Source organism: Octopus bimaculoides, chromosome 27, assembly GCF_046866305.1.
Source record: "Octopus bimaculoides isolate indiv1 chromosome 27, ASM4686630v1, whole genome shotgun sequence".
NCBI classification, from domain to species: Eukaryota; Metazoa; Mollusca; class Cephalopoda; order Octopoda; family Octopodidae; genus Octopus; species Octopus bimaculoides.
The window spans coordinates 21,884,055-21,903,795 of record NC_142954.1 but is presented as its reverse complement, the minus strand read 5'-3'; the positions used below and the strand labels follow the sequence as shown (position 1 = coordinate 21,903,795).

Here is a 19,741-nt window from a genome sequence, read left to right as displayed (position 1 = left end):
CACACACACACACACTTTAATGCTAATTTAAACAGATGTAGATTATGCTTAAGGGAATCGTACTTGATTTGTAAATGTTTTGGGCCAAACACCTTAATATTTTCTTATGTAGCTACACCAATGCTAGAACGGGACGACACTGCATAATGCCAAAGATCCCAGCAATGCCATCGCGCTTCAGGACCAGTTACTGCAACAGTTTGGGTTTCAGGGGCCCACAGCTTTTTAATATTCTCCCAAAGAGCCTGAGGAACCTGCACAAAGTAGATGTAGGGGTTTTTTAATCAAAGCTGGACCTCTTCCTGTCGAGAGTCCCAGATGAACCTACCTCGCGGCAGGAGGTGCAAATGAGGGTTGCTAAATCAAACTCAATTCTTCACCAAGTGCCACAAATTGTAAGAGGCTCCCTGTAATAACAGTGTAGCAACACGGCGGTGCATCAGCATGGCCGCAGCTCTAAGCTGAAACTATAATTAAAAAAAAAAAAAATATATATATATATATATATATAAAGTTATCTATATATATATATATATATATATATATATATTTATATTTATATGTATATATATATATATTTATTTATATATATATATTTATTTATTATATTTATTTATATAAGCAACAGTAACATCCACCCTTAGGGGTCAGCCACATTTAAATGGCAAATATACTTCACTTTATCGTGCAGTTACTGTTAACACCTCGTTCAGAGATTTGACATAAATAACTATATATATATATATATGTATTTATATATATATATATCTATTTATATATATATATTTTTTTTTTAATGTTTATTTATTTATATATGTTTATTTATATATATATTTATTTAGTTATATTTATATATATATATGTATATATTTATTTATATATATATATATATATATAGTTATTTATTTATAATTTTCGTTTATATACACTAATTTATAAATAATTTTTTATTTCTATATAAATATTTATTTATATATATATTTTTTATTTGTGTGTATATATATATTTATTTATTATATATATATATATATATTTTATATTCATATATATTTATATATCTATATATTTATATGTATAGTTATTTATATATATTTATTAATATATATATTTATTTATTTTTATATATATATTCATACATATATTTATTTATATATATATTTATTTATTTTTATATATATATTCATATATATATTTATTTTTATATATATTTGTTTATTGTTATATAAATTTATATACTTATACATATATGTATTTATTTATAGATGTTTATTTATTTATATATATACTTATTTATTCATATTTTATTTATGTATATTTTTTGTTATTTATATATACACACACATATATATACATACATATATATATATATATATATATATATATATATATATACACAAATATATATATATATATACATACATATATACACACACACATATGTATATACATATGTATATATCTCCTTCCTTTTCTCCGTATCCTTTCTGTAGAAAAGCGTAGCTCGAAACGTTAAAGACTTTATTCCCGAGCGTTAAACTATTACAACCTTTCGTTGTTTACACCACCTGTCCTTGTCTGTTGTCGTTTTTTTCGTAAATTCTCCCATATAAATATATATATACACACATATATATACATATATATGCTTGTATATATATTTTTTTTCTTCTTTTATTTAATGGTGATATAATTGTTTTCATAAATTAATTTTTTCTTAGTTTATATTAAAATTAATGTTATTCATTTTACGTTTATAATTTTAGTTTAACCTAAAACTTCGTTTAAATTGTATTTTAAACGAAAGATTCGTTAAGATAAGATTTCTATTTAATATTTCTGTTTATATTATAATAAACGTAAAGTTAATAACGTGAAGTTTATAATTTTCGATATGATTACTATTAAATTCATTTTTAACAATATTGTTGAACGCTTTTCTATCTTAATTTAATAAATACTTTTATATACGACCATTTGTTGTTTATTGTTGGTTCATATATACATTCTTTTAAAGGGCATAAAACAAACAAACCAAGGGAGGTAACTCCTATTCAATAATGCTAACAGAAGCCAAGGGAGGTAACTCTTGTTTAATAATGCTAATAAAGGCATAAACGATGCGTGTTTAACCGTGTTATTATACATTCAACACTTGCCCTTTGATGCCTTACACCATTTTCTTTAAAAGGTCATAACACGGTACCATGAGGTAACATGCAATCTCAGTTTATGGTGCTTGTAAAAACGCAAAGACGAAGAGACTTGTGGAAAATTTTATTGAAAGAATGATTGGTTTCTATAGATATTTACAATCAACAGTATGAATTAAATGATTTCTGGTAGTGGCAAATGATTCCATTTCCGTATATTATATGTCTGATGCATTCTGGGATTCAAACTGAAAGCAAAATAACAGACATTAAAATATAGAGTGATAAACAAAATATAATGTGATATATTATATAACATAAACAAAATAGTTTTAGCTGCGAAAACACCAAATGACATGTGTACAAGCATTTCAGCTTGACTGACATAGTTTTCTTCAGGGCATGAAACTAACAATGGTTCTGATCTAAACCATGTGTGTGTGTGTGTGTGTATATATATATATCAACAAATATATATTTATATATATATATATATAGTTATTTATTTATATATATATATATATATATATAAATAAATAAATATATTTATATATATATATATTTATTTATATATTCTTTTATTTATATATATTTATTTATATGTATATTTATTTATATATATATATAAATAAATATATTTATATATATAGTTATTTATTTCTTTATATATATATTTTTATTTATATATATATATTTTTTAGTTATATATATAGATTTATTTACATATATATATGTCGTTATATATATTTATTTATATATATATTTATATATATAATTATTTATTTATATCCATATATATTTATTTGTTCGAAAGTACGTAAGTTCGTTTGTACGTACGTACGTATATAACCATCCCATGTTGGCACTCCGTCATTTACGATGTCGTTTACGACATCGAGGCTTCCAGTTGATCCGATCAATGGAACAACCTGCTTGTGAAATTAACGTGCAAGTGGCTGAGCACTCCACAGACACGTGTACCCTTAACGTAGTTCTCGGGGATATTCAGCGTGACACAGTGTGACAAGGCTGGCCCTTTGAAATACAGGTACAACAGAAACAGGAAGTAAGGGTGAGAGAAAGTTGTGGTGAAAGAGTACAGCAGGGTTCGCCACCATCCCCTGCCGGAGCCTCGTGGAGCTTTAGGTGTTTTTCGCTCAATAAACACTCACAACATCCGGTCTGGGAATCGAAACTGCAAATCCGCTGCCCTAACCACTGGGCCATTGCGCATCCACAACCAGCTTATATGCACATAGATTTTAATAATAACATCTTAAATTGACCCTGGTTGAGAAGCATTGCATCAAAGAATTCTGACAATATGAGAATGGTAGACTGTACTCACTTTCTGAACATTCTTGACATTTACAACTCATCATATTCACATAGAACCCTGTATGTTCAACTTCATTTGAACCACACACCATCTGTACAGGAATCGGTTCACTTGGTTTCCCTTGACAACAGGTACAGTTTTTATGAGTTCCAGGGCCTTCATTTGCATTCATCAATACTGGTAATTGGGAACTGAGTCCGCAATTGCCTTCACAATAAAGGTACATGATCTTTTTCACAGATTTACACTCAGCCAACGGATTGAACAAGAACTCCATCTTGGACTTCAGTGTACAACGAGCTGAAATAACAAAAGGTAGAAAAACATTGGAATTTACATTTTGTTTATCTTTCTCTGAATAATTTTGAGATTTTCTGATTATTCTTATAGTGTTTACTGGAATTTTGGATTCATTTTGTATTATTAGAGATTGGTAGGAAATCATTACCTGTTAGTTTGATAGAGCATTGAGTTATTGATCATATTTTGTACTGGTGTTGTTCTGTACCCATGGTAGCGTCAAAGAGTTTTTTTTTTAAATCATAAAGTTATTAATGATCGTTGCCAGTGCCCCTAGACTGGCTCTTTTGTGGGTGGCACATAAAATACACCATTTTGAGCGTGGCCATTGCCAGTACCACCTGACTGGCCTTCGTGCGGGTGACATGTAAAAGCACCCACTACACTCTCTGAGTGGTTGGCGTTAGGAAGGGCATCCAGTTGTAGAAACTCAGCCAAATCAGATTGGAGCCTGGTGTAGCCATCTGGTTCACCAGTCCTCAGTCAAATCGTCCAACCCATGCTAGCATGGAAAGCGGACGTTAAACGACGATGATGATTAAATGGTATCACAGTTATGTACAGCAACACTGCAAATGCTGTACAAACTGAATAAATGGCAAGCTCATCCTCGTTTAACGTCCGCTTTCCATGCTAGCATGGGTCGGACGATTTGACTGAGGACTGGTGAACCAGATGGCTAAATAGGCTCCAATCTGATTTGGCAGAGTTTCTACAACCTAACCGACAAAAAATATATTAAAAAATTGTAAACGAAGAAGCAAGGGTCTTCAATGTGGTTGTGTGATTGACTAGAAGCAGCAGATAAACCCTTCCTGTATCACCTCCTATTGTCTTAAAGATGAGGAAAAATGTGTTTAATAATGTAGTCCTAGATACACAATGGCTATGGTGAAAAAAGTTGAGATGGCAATAGATGAATATCCTTGATTAGAAAATGTTTAAATATTTTGTGTGTTGTAGAAATATAACCAGCTTATGTTGGCACTCCGTCGTTTATGACGTCGAGGGTTCCAGTTGATCCAATCAATGGAACAGCCTGCTCGTGAAATTAACATGCAAGTGGCTGAGCACTCCACAGACATGTGTACCCTTAACATACAAATCTGATTCTCTGTTCAACCAGGGCAAAATGAGATTAGCAAAGAGAGTTAAATAGCCAGAGGCCACTGCTAATAGACCTCCTGACATAATATATACACTGCTTGTCAGTGTGTCTCACTGAACTATTAAATTTGTTTAAGTCTTACATTGTTTTTTCACACATCTTGGACAGCATTGGTTTGGAACATCATAGGACAATTCTTCATCCTGAAAAATTAACAAATAAACAAATTAATATATCAATAAAAAACATATATATATGCATGTGTGTAGCAAAAAATGTATAGAAAAGTTTGAACAATGTATAAGATGCTGTCATGATCAAAAAGTTATTAGCTTTTGGCATGAATTAAACATCAACCTTATAAATATATATATATATATATATATATATATATATATATATATATATATATATATATATGTAATAATATACATATGGAAAATACTGGTACCAAACTTTGGCATCAAGTACTACACGAATGCCTGCACAGGTCGCCACTGCATGGTACCAAGGGTACCGTCCACTGCATCTCACATAAGAACAAGGTACTGCAACAGCCTCGGTTTCAGAGGACCTCAGCTCTTTAATGCCCTGCCAAAACATTTGAGAGACCTTCAAGACATGGATATAGAGGTCTTCAAAACAAAACTCGACGCTTTCCTCTCCACGATACCAGACGAACCAATGGCTCAAAATGAGACACAGTTTAGGGCAATGTCAAATTCTCTTATACACCAGATGTGCCATCAAAACTCTTGATTGGACTATATCATGTGGAGGAGAAGAGCCATGCAAGGAACGTGAAGAGAGCACAGCATAAAGACAGAAAGTCACAGTGGTGCTCCAGCATGACTACAGCCACTTAGCTGAAACCCATAAATATATATATATATATATTCTAAGCTGAAGTGAAGACAGCATGTTCTTTGTCTATCTCCTTACCTTCTTGGAGATTTTAGGTAAAATTATACTAATGTGTCCATCTGTTTTAATTTAATTAAATTCTATGTATTTATGCAGCTGAGGATTGCTCTGCATTTAAACCTCCAGCCACAATTAAGGCTATCTCTTATTAGAAATTAGTGTCAAACTATTTATAAGAAAATGGTAAACTATTGTAGAATGTTCTGCCTATAATTTGATGTAAAAATATAAGAGACAGGTGCAGGCCTTTGAAGTTAGACAACAATTAATTGTAGGTACCACAAGATATCATCAGACAGAATAAATGGTGAAAGGCATGTCTATCTGCTGTGAGGGTGTTTTAGTACTTGCATGGTATTTTGGACTGAAACAATGATATATTTACACACATATGTCCTTCCAATACCAACCCAAATTCATTACTACCAACTCGACCCCCCCCCCCACTCTATCTACACCTCTCTATCTTCTCCTATACATCTCTACATACCATAGCAACCTCCCTCAACCACTGAAAGCAAATAGATAGATAGATATAGATAGATAGACAGATAAATAGACAGACAGATAAATAGATAGACAGAAAGATAAATAGATAGACAGAAAGATAAATAGACAGACAGACAGATAAATAGACAGACAGACAGATAAATAGACAGACAGATAGATGGACAGACAGATAAATAGACAGACAGACAGATAAACAGACAGACAGACAGACAGACAGACAGACAGACAGACAGACAGACAGACAGACAGACAGACAGACAGACAGACAGACAGACAGACAGACAGACAGACAGACAGACAGACAGACAGACAGACAGACAGACAGACAGACAGACAGACAGACAGATAGATAGATAGATAGATAGATGTGTATATGAAGAAGAATAACAGAGGTTAAATACCAATACAATTATTACAAAATGAATTAACCAACGGGGTTGATATTGGCACAATTCAGACAGTGGAGAACGACAGAACTTGACTGTTAAACTTTATTTTACTGGCTGTGAGATGTAGGAAAAGCAATTGGTAACTTTGTTATTAAAATATTATTCACTAGCATTGACTTTTAATTAAGATGATTTTTAAATAAGATGTAATAAATATCAGTTAATGTAACCAGTTGCATAATTATTTAATAATTGATTAGATTTTTTTAAGTTCTGTTCTTATTTTACTCTGCTGTCTTTTATGTTGATGAGATAAATTTTAGAATGTTACTTACTGGTAAACATGTTTTGATTTCACAGACACGGTGGCAAAGAGTCTTTCCACTCACACACTCGCATAATTCGCAATTGTCTTCAGGGTTTATCCAAATATCCTTTGGCTAGATCGAAAAACAATAAATAGAGATTTTTAAAAAATTAATAATATAAATATTTCAGTCAATATTCTCACCTTACTACAGACTTAAATTTTATAATTGATAAACAACGTAGACATTTCAATGAATATATCACAAGATTATATTTTATAGCTGATCAATTAATTTTGTAAACATTTTCAGAAACATTTATAACTCGTGCAGGCAAGGCTGTGTACAAATCTTACTTCAAAACCATTTGGTTTGTGGTTCAGTACTACGGATGCTCTTCCTAATACCAATGCCCTAAAAACAATACAAATAATCTAAAGCATAAGGCAGAATAGTCTTACCTGTTTTGGTTCATCATTAACAAAACAAACTTTGCATTTGCTTTCAGCAACACATGATCCATTCATTGCACGATAGAAATTATCCTTACACGTGCAAGAATTCACCTTGCATGTTGGTTTTCCAAACATATCAGAGCAGGAATGTTCGCAGTATTCTTCTTTCCAGATTTCGTTCTCCTCACAGTCTGAAATATAAATAGAAAGAGAATGATACAATTAGATATAACTTCATTTGTAAATAATAATAATTATTGGTTTATGGCCACAAAATTGATTAGATTGATCCAAGTACATGACTGGTACTTTAGTGACCTGTCAGGACACCCAACCAATCAACACTACTACTATCATAGCAGTCCTCCTTCGAACCCACAAGAGTTAACAAGTGAGACAGAGACAGGCAGAAACAAGAAAAATTCCGCTGTTATTTGAATACTATACAAATATGTCTTTAAAAAGACTTTTCTTTTAAATTTACCAAAATTTAATTTTTCGATAATTTTTCAAAAATCTATTATTCATATTTACTGTTGAAAAGATCTCAAGGATCGAAACCGGTTCTGTAATGTTCTTTATTATAGTATTTTAGCATTTTCTACTTTGTCTTTTTTCCATATATATATGTTCCTCTTCTCACTAAACCTCCCCAGTAAAAAAAAAAAAACAAGCTTAAAACAAAAATGTAAATTCACAATAGTCTTTCAGGCTTAAGAAGATCAGAAAAGGTTTAACTTATAAAATAATTTTAAAAAATTGTAACCATACCGCAGTCCATTTCATTACATTCTTCTGTATCCATTAAGTTGGTTGGACAGTCTTCCTTTAGATTTTCTATAATGGTTCTTTCTCTCACTTTTCTACCAAGGCCACACGTTACCGAGCATGGTGACCAAGGTGACCATTGTGTTATATTGCAACCAGCTGAAACAGGAAGAAGAAAAAATAATCATTGAAATCTTGTTAAACAATGGTCTTTTTGACTTGAGAAGGATTACAAAAGGTTTAACTTAATTAAAAATAAAAATTTGTAAACGTACAGCAATCTTTTTCTCCAAATTCTTTTGTATCTGTTATGTTAGTTAGACAATAGATTTTTCTTTCTTTTTCAATTATTTTATCAGATAAAAATCATTAAAGTACTAAACAAAATAGCTCACAATATATAGTATATATAATAATATGAACAATATATATATATATATATATATATATATATATATATATATTTGACAGGAAGGACAACAAAAGAAAGAAAGAGACCTCGATATTATGTAAATAGAGGAATTTATCTGTAAAAATATGTGACACTTATATAAGAATTATATTCTCATAAGAATTTTCAATGGCCAGATAATTGAAGAGATGGCGGCGTGGCTTTCCACCCCGCCATCCGAAACTCGGAGTTTTATCATGGCTGCCAAATAAGTGTCACATATTTTTACATATATATATATATATATATATATATATATATATATATATATATATATAGGACGTCACCAACTGTAAATAACATGAAGTACGAAAGCAGACACGTTAAATAAGCAAACAACAAGAGAAAAAAATGGAAAACAGGACAAGTAACGCAAAGAACGACCCTTCATCAGTTGTTCGCTGTCTATTTACTCCTCATTTGGAGCATTCACCAACAATATGAGTCTTTGAAGACAGTTGCTCCCATTAATCCCAAAATAAAATTTTGGATTTATGGAGAGTCAAAGTTATGTTCATAGTATATGGTTATCTTCTACTTGTTTCAGCCATTAGACTGCAACCATGCTGGGGCAATGAGGAGATGGGATAGAGGTGACTGCAATAATTGAAGGTGAGGGGTATAGTAATGGCTTATGTTAGATATGTCAGAATCCTGATAATACTTACATATACACTTATCTGTGTTACATTTCTTTGTCTGTTTCAGTTCAATAGAACAGTCGGAAAACGACCATTCTGGTAACAGTTCTCTAGTTCTGACCTTTTGACCCGCGTCGCAAGATTTAGAACACTCTGTCCAGTTTGACCAACTTAACACAGTACAGCCTACAAAGCAAGAAATGAAAATAAGAATAAAAAGGATAATGCTTTTGAAGTTGTTACATTTCAAGGAGGTGGTGAAAAGGACCAGTTTGATTGGCAGAGGAAGAAAACCTGATCACCAATCCTTATTTTTCGAATTTTTAATGGTTCTTATATCAGTTTCAAATTTAACCTGGAAAGGGTTAGAACACTTATGGAATTTAAAGTTGACTACTACATTTAGGTTAAGCTTAGCTGTCTATATAAAAAAAAAACCAAAGTCCTAAAGAAGAACTGCATCAACCTTGTAAAGGTTAGAAATTTTTACAAGAAGTATGCATCTCAACAAGTTTCTGTTATCAGAGTGAAAAAACTAAACACACTTTGGCTCCCCCCATCCCTTTGTGTACCTCTACTAGAAATAATTCTCTTTAGATGACAACACCCAGTTAAAATACTTTAAAACTCAACACAAAAAATGGTTAAATGGCCATAACCTAAATTATAAATGTGATTATTCCCTTTCCCTTAAAATGCTTCTTAATGTTATCGCTTCCTGTTATCTCTTATGTTTTTTTCTTCCTTTTTTTTTTTGTTGTTTGCATATCCTCATAGAATAACCATGTTGACACTGAATGATTACCAGATTGTGCATGGAATACTATACAGGTCAATCATATTACTGCACTATCTAAACATGAAACTTGAAGTAGCTCATGTATAACACCTGTATTCATCAAGTTATATATGTGTGAGTGTATTAAATAAATATGTATGTAGATGTACAACAAAACAATATCTAAAAAGAAATCAAATACGACTGATATAAAAGAAAGAAAACTTACAAGGCACTTCCTCATTACATGATTCTTGCTGCGTGTTTTCGCCTTCACATAATGCACCACTACATTTAGGTAAAGGATTAGAGCATGTTCTTTCTCTCATTCGGATCCCATTTGAACAGGTCGAGCTGCACTCTGACCATTCACTCCACTCTGTCCAGTTACCATCAACTAGAAATGGAAAATGAATTATTTGTGTATCTACTCAGAGTCTGTATCTGCATGTAAAATGATAGTTAAGCTGGTACTAACATATCCAATGTAGAAACCATGAAAGAATGTAATTAGATATTCTTATTTGATGAAAACAAGAAAACTTTTGCTTAATCATCATTGTTATTTTGGCAAGTAAGAAAGATAACTCTGGGCATGTTTTGGACTTATTAGAACAACTCAGTAAAGCATTCATTTTGCATTATTTGCAGAATCATTAGCATGCCAAGCAAAATGCTTAGCGGCATTTTATCCATCTTTACAGAAAATGGATCAGTTCTTTCCATTTTCTGTATGTTAGGGTTATATAACTCGTCGGATAACATAATTCTTTCTACTTAATGCATGAGGCCTGAAATTTTGGGGAAGAAGACAAGTCAATTACATCGAACCCAGTATTATGACTCAGTGGTTAGAGCATTAAGCTCACAATCATGTCACAGTGTGACAAGGCTGACCCTTTGAATTACAGGCACAACAGAAACAGGAAGTAAGAGTGAGAGAAAGTTGTGGTGGAAGAGTACAGCAGAGTTCGCCACCATCCCCTGCCGGAGCCTCATGGAGCTTTAGGTGTTTTCGCTCAATAAGCACTCACAACGCCCGGTCTGGGAATCGAAACCACGATCCTATGACCGCGAGTCCGCTGCCCTAACCACTGGGCCATTGCGCCTCCACCGTGGGAATAGTAATGTTATTAAAACCTCTTGGGGCAGCACTTACCTATTGATAGAGGTATCTTACTGCAGCGAGCTTTATTATTTTGACAATGGCTGTTTGGAATTGAAGAGTAAAAAAAATATAGTAATTAAAACTCTTGAACAAGATTTAAAATGTCATTAAATAGTTTTCAGTGTAAAGTAAGCTTTACCGAGGAATATATGATAAAAAAAAAAGTTAATTATTTTGTTTATTGAAAGACAGCAATACAAAGGACCAGAAGAAATGAGAAAGTTCTTCTTAAATATCATAACAGCAGTATCATCATCGTCATCATCATCGTTTAATGTCCGCTTTCCATGCTGGCATGGGTTGGGCGATTTGGCAAAAGAGACAGTTTTGTTTGACTAAATTTTTCAAGGCAGTGCTGCAACATGGCCACAGTTCAATGACCAAAGCAAATATAAAAAGCAAAAGAAATTACCCTTAAAGCATAGACATCTAAAAGATGTTCCTCATATATTGTGTAGTAACGCCGTGCGCATGCGTAGTCTCACGCATGCGTGGAATTCAACATCCAAGCTTTCCCGCTTCATTCTGTCTCTTTCTTGCTGGCCAGCGATTGAGCAAGGACGTGTTTAGCTGTCTCTCTCCATCTTTCGAACTCACGCTAGACAGCTCACATCAACATAGTCAACTTTCCACCATGAATAAATATTGTTTGTGTTGATAGTCTGGAGTTCAGCGTTCCGTTCAATTCTTAATTTAATATAGGAAAGTCAGGTGTACATCTAATGATGTATAACCCACATTCCTATAAAGTGGTGACCCCGACGTGATTCGTTCATACAGCCCTTCTGATCGGTACACACAGTTTTTCTTACAATTGTTTTTATAAACTGCTTCTTTTGTTCTTAAATTTAAGTTACTTGAATTAAAGAGAATAAACCTACCATGTCTCACATTCAGTTGTATTGATGACTTCATCATTCCTATAGTTTTTATCATTGACTCGACATTCAGGAATACAATCAGTGACGAAACAGTCAGCTTCCTCCGTCACATTTGTAGAATTGCAGCCAGACGAAATTTTCTCATCAATTGTTCTAGAATGTTTAAAAAACAAACATAAACACACGTAGAGCATATAAAAGAAAAAGGGAAAAAATGTTGAGAAACATTCTATCTTTAACAGGAGTGGGGAAGTCAGTTTTATGCTAGTGAATGAGGGGATTGAACTAAGGTAGGTGGGTAGGGGAAGTGCAGGCTCTTGTAAGGGACCTGCATAGCTACTCACATCTGCTAGGAGAAAGGGAAAGAAAGAGAAAACAGTAGGAGCTGCACAAAGGTGGCTAATAGTAATGAGATGCCTAGATGGCTACCACAAGCTATAATGTGAATTGAAGAATCAGTTTGCAAGATGTATGGGAAGGAGAACGAGGGAAAGAGATGGGGAGGCAGAATAACAACAACAATAATACTTTCTATTATAGGCACAAAGCCTGAAATATTGTGGGAGGGGAATAGTCAATTACATCGACTCCAGTACTCAACCAGTACTCGTTTTATCGACCCTGAAAGGATGAAAGGCAAAGTCAACCTCGTTGGAATTTGAACTCAGAATGGGAAGACAGATAAAATACTGCTAAGCATTTCATTCGGCATGCTAACAATTCTGTCAGCTTGCCACCTTAATAATGATAATAATAATAATAATAATAATAATAATAATAATAATAATAATAATAATAATAATGATTTCAAATTTTGGCACAAGGCCAGTAACTTTGTGGGAGGGGGTAACTTGATTACATCAATCCTTCAGTTCATAAATGCCATTAAGGATTTTGCCCAGCATGCTAACAATTCTACCAGCTCTCCATAATAATAATAATAATAATAATAGTAGTAGTAGTAGTAGTAGTAGTAGTAGTAGTAGTAGTAGTAGTAGTAGCAGCAGCAGAAGTTTTTGTTGTTGGTATTGAAGAGAGAAAAAGATGAGAGTAATTAACTTACCTGAATCTTTTTCTGATTCCTTTTCCACAAGAAGTGTGACAGACACTCCAAGAGCTCCAAGGTAGTAAAGCACAGCCTGACAAATGAATGGCAATCAGCAAATATTAGCATTGTGTCAACTCATTTTTTGATATAGAACAATAACAATGCAATACAACACACGGTGATTATATACGGCCTGGGGCAAGAGAAGATGAAGGAGTTGTTGCTTTCAACCACCTGCTTAGAGGTGTCATAGAAGGACACCTGGTGAGGTGATTTGCTGGCACTCCGTCGCTTACGACGTCGAGGGTTCCAGTTGATCCGAACAACGGAACAGCCTGCTCGTGAAATTAACGTGCAAGTGGCTGAGCACTCCACAGACACGTGTACCCTTAACGTAGTTCTCGGGGATATTCAGCATGACACAGTGTGACAAGGCTGACCCTTTGAAATACAGGCACAACAGAAACAGGAAGTAAGAGTGAGAGAAAGTTGTGGTGGAAGAGTACAGCAGGGTTCGCCACCGTCCCCTGCCGGAGCCTCATGGAGCTTTAGGTGTTTTCGCTCAATAAACACTCACAACGCTCCGTTTGAGAATTGAAACCGTGATCCTATGACCGCGAGTCTTCTGCTCTAACCACTGGGCCATTGCGCCTCCACGGTGAGGTGATTGAACAGGTGCTATCATACAAATTTTTAAGTGGATCTAAATAAAAACAAAAATACTGTCATTAAAATTTCATACTCATAAATTTTCTAAACACTAATTTAATGATAATTAATTACTTTACTAAATTCTTTATTTTTTACAAAATCAATACAAAAGGCAGCGTATTTCAACAGAAATATGGTGGCAAAAGTGCTAAGGTATTTTGTTTTTAGGGATAATTATTGAAAAAAAAGAAATTATGTTCCTACATTGTTCTCGTTTGGTACATTCTATCATTCCATTTTCTTGGCATATGCTGGAAAAAAAATTGAAGAAATAAATTTAAAGAAAATTTGGGAATTTAATAAGATATATATTATTTTCTGCTCTAGGCACAAGGCCTGAAATTTTGGGGGAGGGGGCCAGTCAATTAGATTGATCCCAGTACACAACTGGTACTTAATTTATCGACCCTGAAAGGATGAAAGGCAAAGTTGACCTCGGCAGAATTTGAACTCAGAACATAAAGACATGAAATACCGCTAAGCATTTCACCATTTGCTGAACCACGAAGTTATAGGGACATAAACATACCAACACTGGAGACAAACACAGACGCAAAGGCACATATTTATGTATTTATGTGTGTATGTATGTATGTGTGTGTGTGTGTGTGTATATATATATATATATATATATATATATATATATATATGTGTATACATATATATACACATATATATACACACAGACATATATACACACATATATATATATACACACACATATATATATACACACACATATATATATGGCAGGCTTCTTTTAGTTTCTATCTATCAAATCCACCAATAGGGATTTTGCAATAAAATTGTTGTATTCTTCACTTACCATTTCTGACACACATTTGAAGTGGGAACTTCAAATCCTGGCAATCGGATGTTTCCATCCTCATCAAAACATGGACAACTGGAAGCGTTAACACATTCGTTGTTGTACTCAACTTGTCCTTCTGGGCAACGACAGCCTGGTTCACATTCTTCTGTCTCCACACAACTGTTTGGCAAGCGGACATCAGCACAGGTGACAGGACAGTTTCTGTTGTTCTTTTTACATTCTGTCCACACTTTCCCATCGGAACATTCAGGAGTTTCTAAGAAACAAAGATAAAGTGTATTTTATTTTCAAACTAATACAAACACATGGTGGTAAATTACAGACACTTGGTAATAAATTACACTGAGTAGTAGGCGGGGGGGTGATATAACTTCAAATGCTGTTTAAACTCAGTTGTTACTTATTTCATCATCTCTGGAAGGTTAAAAAAGCAGTGGAGTGGGAGAATCATTTGAGCATTTGTTCTCTGCATTCAAAGTTCAAATCCCGTCTCAGCCACCTTTGCTTTCATTTTTCTGGGTTCTGCAGGTGGCACGTAAAAAACATCTTTTTGAGCGTGGCTGTTGCCAGTACCGTGTGACTGGCCCTCATGCCGGTGGCACGTAAAAGCACCTACTACACTCTTGGAGTGGTTGGCGTTAGGAAGGGCATCCAGCTGTAGAAACTCTGCCAGATCAGATTGGAGCCTGGTGTAGCCTTCTGGTTCACCAGTCCTCAGTCAAATCGTCCAACCCATGCTAGCATGGAAAGCGGAGATTATGATGATGATGATGATGATGACAATGATGGTGATGATGATGATGAGTGTCATTTACCTGGGCAGTCGTTCTCACATATTTTACTTTGTAATTTACTTCCGACACATCCTGAACTTGGCAGCTGTCCATTCTCAGTGACACATTCCCTTGCTCTGATTTGTTTCCCAGACATGCAGGCTACATTAGTGCTGCAACCGCTCCATGGTGACCATGGGACCCATTCATCTACAAAGGAGTGAAAAAAAAAAGAAAGAAAGATCAGTTTTATGGCAGAAACAAACAGAAACATGAACATCGTAACATGAACTATTCCACTACCATAATATATCTCCCAGACAGCAATACTTCCAACTGCTATTTCTAAATTTCGGTATGTATGAAGCAATTTTGCTGAACCGTAATTATAATTATGCTTATAATTATAAAATGTTTGTATAAGTTTACCGATAATGGTTCTTTTAACATACCAAACTACTTGGTAAAATTATTAATTATTAATTTTACCCTATATCTGTATATATATATATATATATATATATATATATATATATATATATATATATATATATATATATATATATAAATAAGGGTGGCTTGTAAGCAATTTTTCAACTGAAAGGCAAAAATATATATGTCACTAAAACGACTATTCAGCACCAGTATTGCTAGAAATAAGAGTCAAAACAATTCAGAGTCATAATAACACACCATCTTATTTACTGAATAAGTTGGAGTCAAAGAGAAGGCGTACAACTGGACATTTATTTTTTGGTATCAGTTTAATTGCAGTTTTGCAGTTGGTGGAACAACTTTTGCAAGTTTTGTGATGAGCTTGAAGAAGCAATAATCTGTTTGGAGTTTGGAACAGTTGAGTGAGATATTTTTACTGTATTTTTTTTTTTTTTTGTTAAAGATTTTATAGTATTCCTGCCATGGAACTAATTGTTTTCTAAGTAGAATAAAAGAGTTTTTCTCTATAGGAGCAGCTATTCATGCTGCATGAAAGTATGAACCTTGTAAGGTTTCTTTTGTTGTCGTGTTTGTTGTATATTTGTGCTCTAGGTTTGATCTCTTCAAAGCATGTTGAATTAAAACAATTTTTTTTTTAAAGTAAAATACTTTCAACAAATAAATCTTGTACTTTTGTGATTAATTGTTCATTATTTATTTGTTATTTTATCAATCTGCAGTCATTATTTTGAATTCATAGCATATATCAAACATTCAAATCAAAAAGGAAAAAAAAAAAACAGGAAAGAAACAAAATACAAAATATATTTTCAAACAAAAATATTTTTCTCTCTCTAAAAAGTGATTTCAAGAATAATTTACGTACTGTTGCAGACAACAATATTACAATTGACTATTTCCTCTGTAGCTTCAGTACATGGTTCAGAGCCTGTATGGAAGGACTTAATTCTATGTCGTTTCTTGATTCCATTGTCACAAGTCTTTGAACAAGTTGACCAGTCAGTCCATTCACCATATTTACAACCCGTTTCTTGAAATTAGACAAGAAAAAAAAAAGGAAATAAAACGAGAACCATAGAATTATATTCACAATTTTTTTTAAAATTTTAATATGAAGAATAACAATAGTAACTCAATTTATGGTCCTGTGCTAATGCTAGAAATGAATATAGATTTGATATTAGGGGATGAATAGAGAGAAAATATAAGGGTTTCATAAGGTATATTGCTCCTGGATAAACCCCTTTTTCTCAAAGAAAACAAAAATGGTATTATAGAATGATATTCACTGTTTTTTAAATTTTTTTTTAATAGTTTCAGCTCAGAGCTGCGGCCATGCTGATGCACCGCCGTTAAATAGTATGCACCCTTTTAAAGCCTAGCCACATTCATGGGCCCGGTTTCCCTGTTTCTATGGCGTATGTGTTCCCCAGCTGGCCGGGACGCCAGTCCATCGCAGTGTTACTCATTTTTGCCAGCTGAGTGGACTGAAGCAACGTGAAATGAAGTGTTTCGCTCAAGAACACAATGCATCGCCTGGTCCAGGAATTGAAACCACAATCTTGCAATCAGGATGCTGACACCCTAACCACTAGGCCACATGCCTCCGCTTTGTCTGTTAGTAGTTTTAATATAAGGTGTAGCAAAAACGGGTTGAGCTGGCAGAATCGTTAGCACACTGGGCAAAATACTTAGTGACATTTCATCCATCTTCACGTTCTGAGTTCAAATTCTGCTGAGGTTGACCTTGCCTATCATCCTTTTGGGAAGGAAGGGGTCAATAAAATGGGTACCAGTTGAATACTGGAGTAGATGTAATCAATTTACCCTTTCCCTTGAAACTGCTGGCCTTGTGCCAAAATTTGAAATCAATGTAAAGTGGAACTCAATTCAGAACTTTGTGCCAGTGCTAGAAATGCATAAAGGTTTGTTTGACATCAAGGGATGACTAGAGAAGCTATTTGAGAAGAGTTTCACATGGAATAATGCCCCTGGTGAGAGACCCTCTCTCTCAAAGTAAAAGACGAAAAAAAACTAAAAACTCACAGAAGATTTAAATATGGAAAGGACCACCCACCCATATACCAAGGTGGGGTAAAAAGTAATTTTGTTCTCTGACCTTATATCAAGATAAACAGCACATGACCTTATAGACGGGGTCCAGTTAGATTACATATAAATGAATAATATTCAGTAATTTTAAATCAAATAGCCACAATAAATAAGAAATATAAGAAACAAACCTTTACATCTGGTTTTGGTGCAAGTTATTTCTCCTTTTGCACAAGTACTGGGAAAAAAAAAAGCATCAAAATTTAACTTCCATTTTTATATATTTTCTCGTGTGTGTGTGTGTGTTTGTATATATAAGTGTGTGAGTGGAGGCGCAATGGCCCAGTAGTTAGAGCAGCGGACTCAGTCATAGGATCACAGTTTCGATTCCCAGACCGGACGTTGTGAGTGTTTATTGAGTGAAAACACCTAAAACTCCACAAGGCTCTGGCAGGCACAACAGAAACAGGAAGTAAGAGTGAGAGAAAGTTGTGGTGAAAGAGTACAGCAGGGTTCGCCACCATCCCCTGCCGGAGCCTCGTGGAGCTTTAAGTGTTTTCGCTCAATAAACACTCACAACGCCTGGTCTGGGAATCGAAACCGCGATCCTATGACCGCGAGTCCGATGCCCTAACCACTGGGCCATTGCGCCTCCACATGCGTATATTATAGAGAGATGAAAGAATAAGAACTGAGAGCGAGGAATTGTGAAATATAGGGCCTACACAGAGAGAGAGAGAGAGAGGGGTACATGAGTAGTGTATGACAGAGAGAGAGAGAGTTTTCACTTACCAATTGTTGCAGTCAATATTTACAATAACCCCTTGTTCTATTTTGTCATTAAAATAAACAACTTCCTCCTCAGATGTCTTCCCTGGTTTCCCATCTTTTTCAATCCAGCCAAATGGATTGAAATCATCGTAACCGAATTCTTTCCTGAATGTATCAGCAGTGAATATACACACACACTCTTTTCTGGTGCAATATTTCAATTCCAGGTTTTTCCCATGGCAACCACGCACGTCCTTTGTCTCTGACACATAAATACAAGTTCTGAAATGCGAATCAGAAAAGAAAAAAAAAAAGCAGATAAAAATTTTCTGTGGAAGCAATACTTTATGACGAAAGGCACACGAGTAATTGGCTCATGGAAGTGATAGAATGGAATGGTGTTTAGCCTGAAGATTGCTTTACAGTGTCAGGTAACAGACAGGCAGTTTCTCTATGATGAAAATGTGAAGCTGTAAGATATTTACTTTTAATTGCCTCATAATTAAGGTAAAGACACTCAAAGTATCTTTGAATTCAGCTGCTAAGAAACTCTGCAGCATTGTTATTCTTCATCAGTGTTTGAGGCTGTTGGTATATTGTGTGTGTGCATGTATGTGTGTATTAGAGCATGTCTGCATGTGTTTGTATTGTTTTTATTGAGTTTTCCCTTTCGTGTTCAGATTACTCTGTCAAATGTAAAGCTTATTTGCATACGTTGTTTTGAATTAATCATGGATTATCTCAGAATTTTAAGATTTCAATGATGTGGTTACTCTTTTACTCTTTTACTTGTTTCAGTCATTTAATTGTGGCCATGCTGCAGCACCGCCTTTAGTCGAGCAAATCGACCCCAGGACTTATTCTTTGGAAGCCTAGTACTTATTCTATCGGTCTCTTTTGCCGAACCACTAAGTTACGGGACGTAAAC

At 34.1% G+C, this 19,741-nt stretch overlaps 1 protein-coding gene across 1 annotated transcript; it reads right to left on the bottom strand.

The window, feature by feature from the left end:
* Positions 1–2,259: 2,259 nt before the first annotated feature.
* LOC106868880 (SCO-spondin) lies at positions 2,260–19,098 on the bottom strand. The gene is made up of 17 exons (XM_089343473.1): positions 18,835–19,098; positions 18,234–18,280; positions 16,856–17,020; positions 15,577–15,744; positions 14,756–15,017; positions 14,134–14,180; positions 13,234–13,309; positions 12,171–12,323; positions 11,281–11,330; positions 10,351–10,518; positions 9,371–9,529; positions 8,255–8,410; positions 7,490–7,674; positions 7,056–7,160; positions 5,040–5,100; positions 3,499–3,789; positions 2,260–2,398 (listed from the first exon to the last, which is right to left on the bottom strand). Exons 4-17 carry the CDS (start codon positions 15,689–15,691, stop codon positions 2,394–2,396), a joined length of 1,833 nt encoding a protein of 610 aa, XP_089199599.1. The 5' UTR covers positions 15,692–15,744; positions 16,856–17,020; positions 18,234–18,280; positions 18,835–19,098; the 3' UTR covers positions 2,260–2,393.
* Between the last annotated feature and the right edge of the window lie 643 nt (positions 19,099–19,741).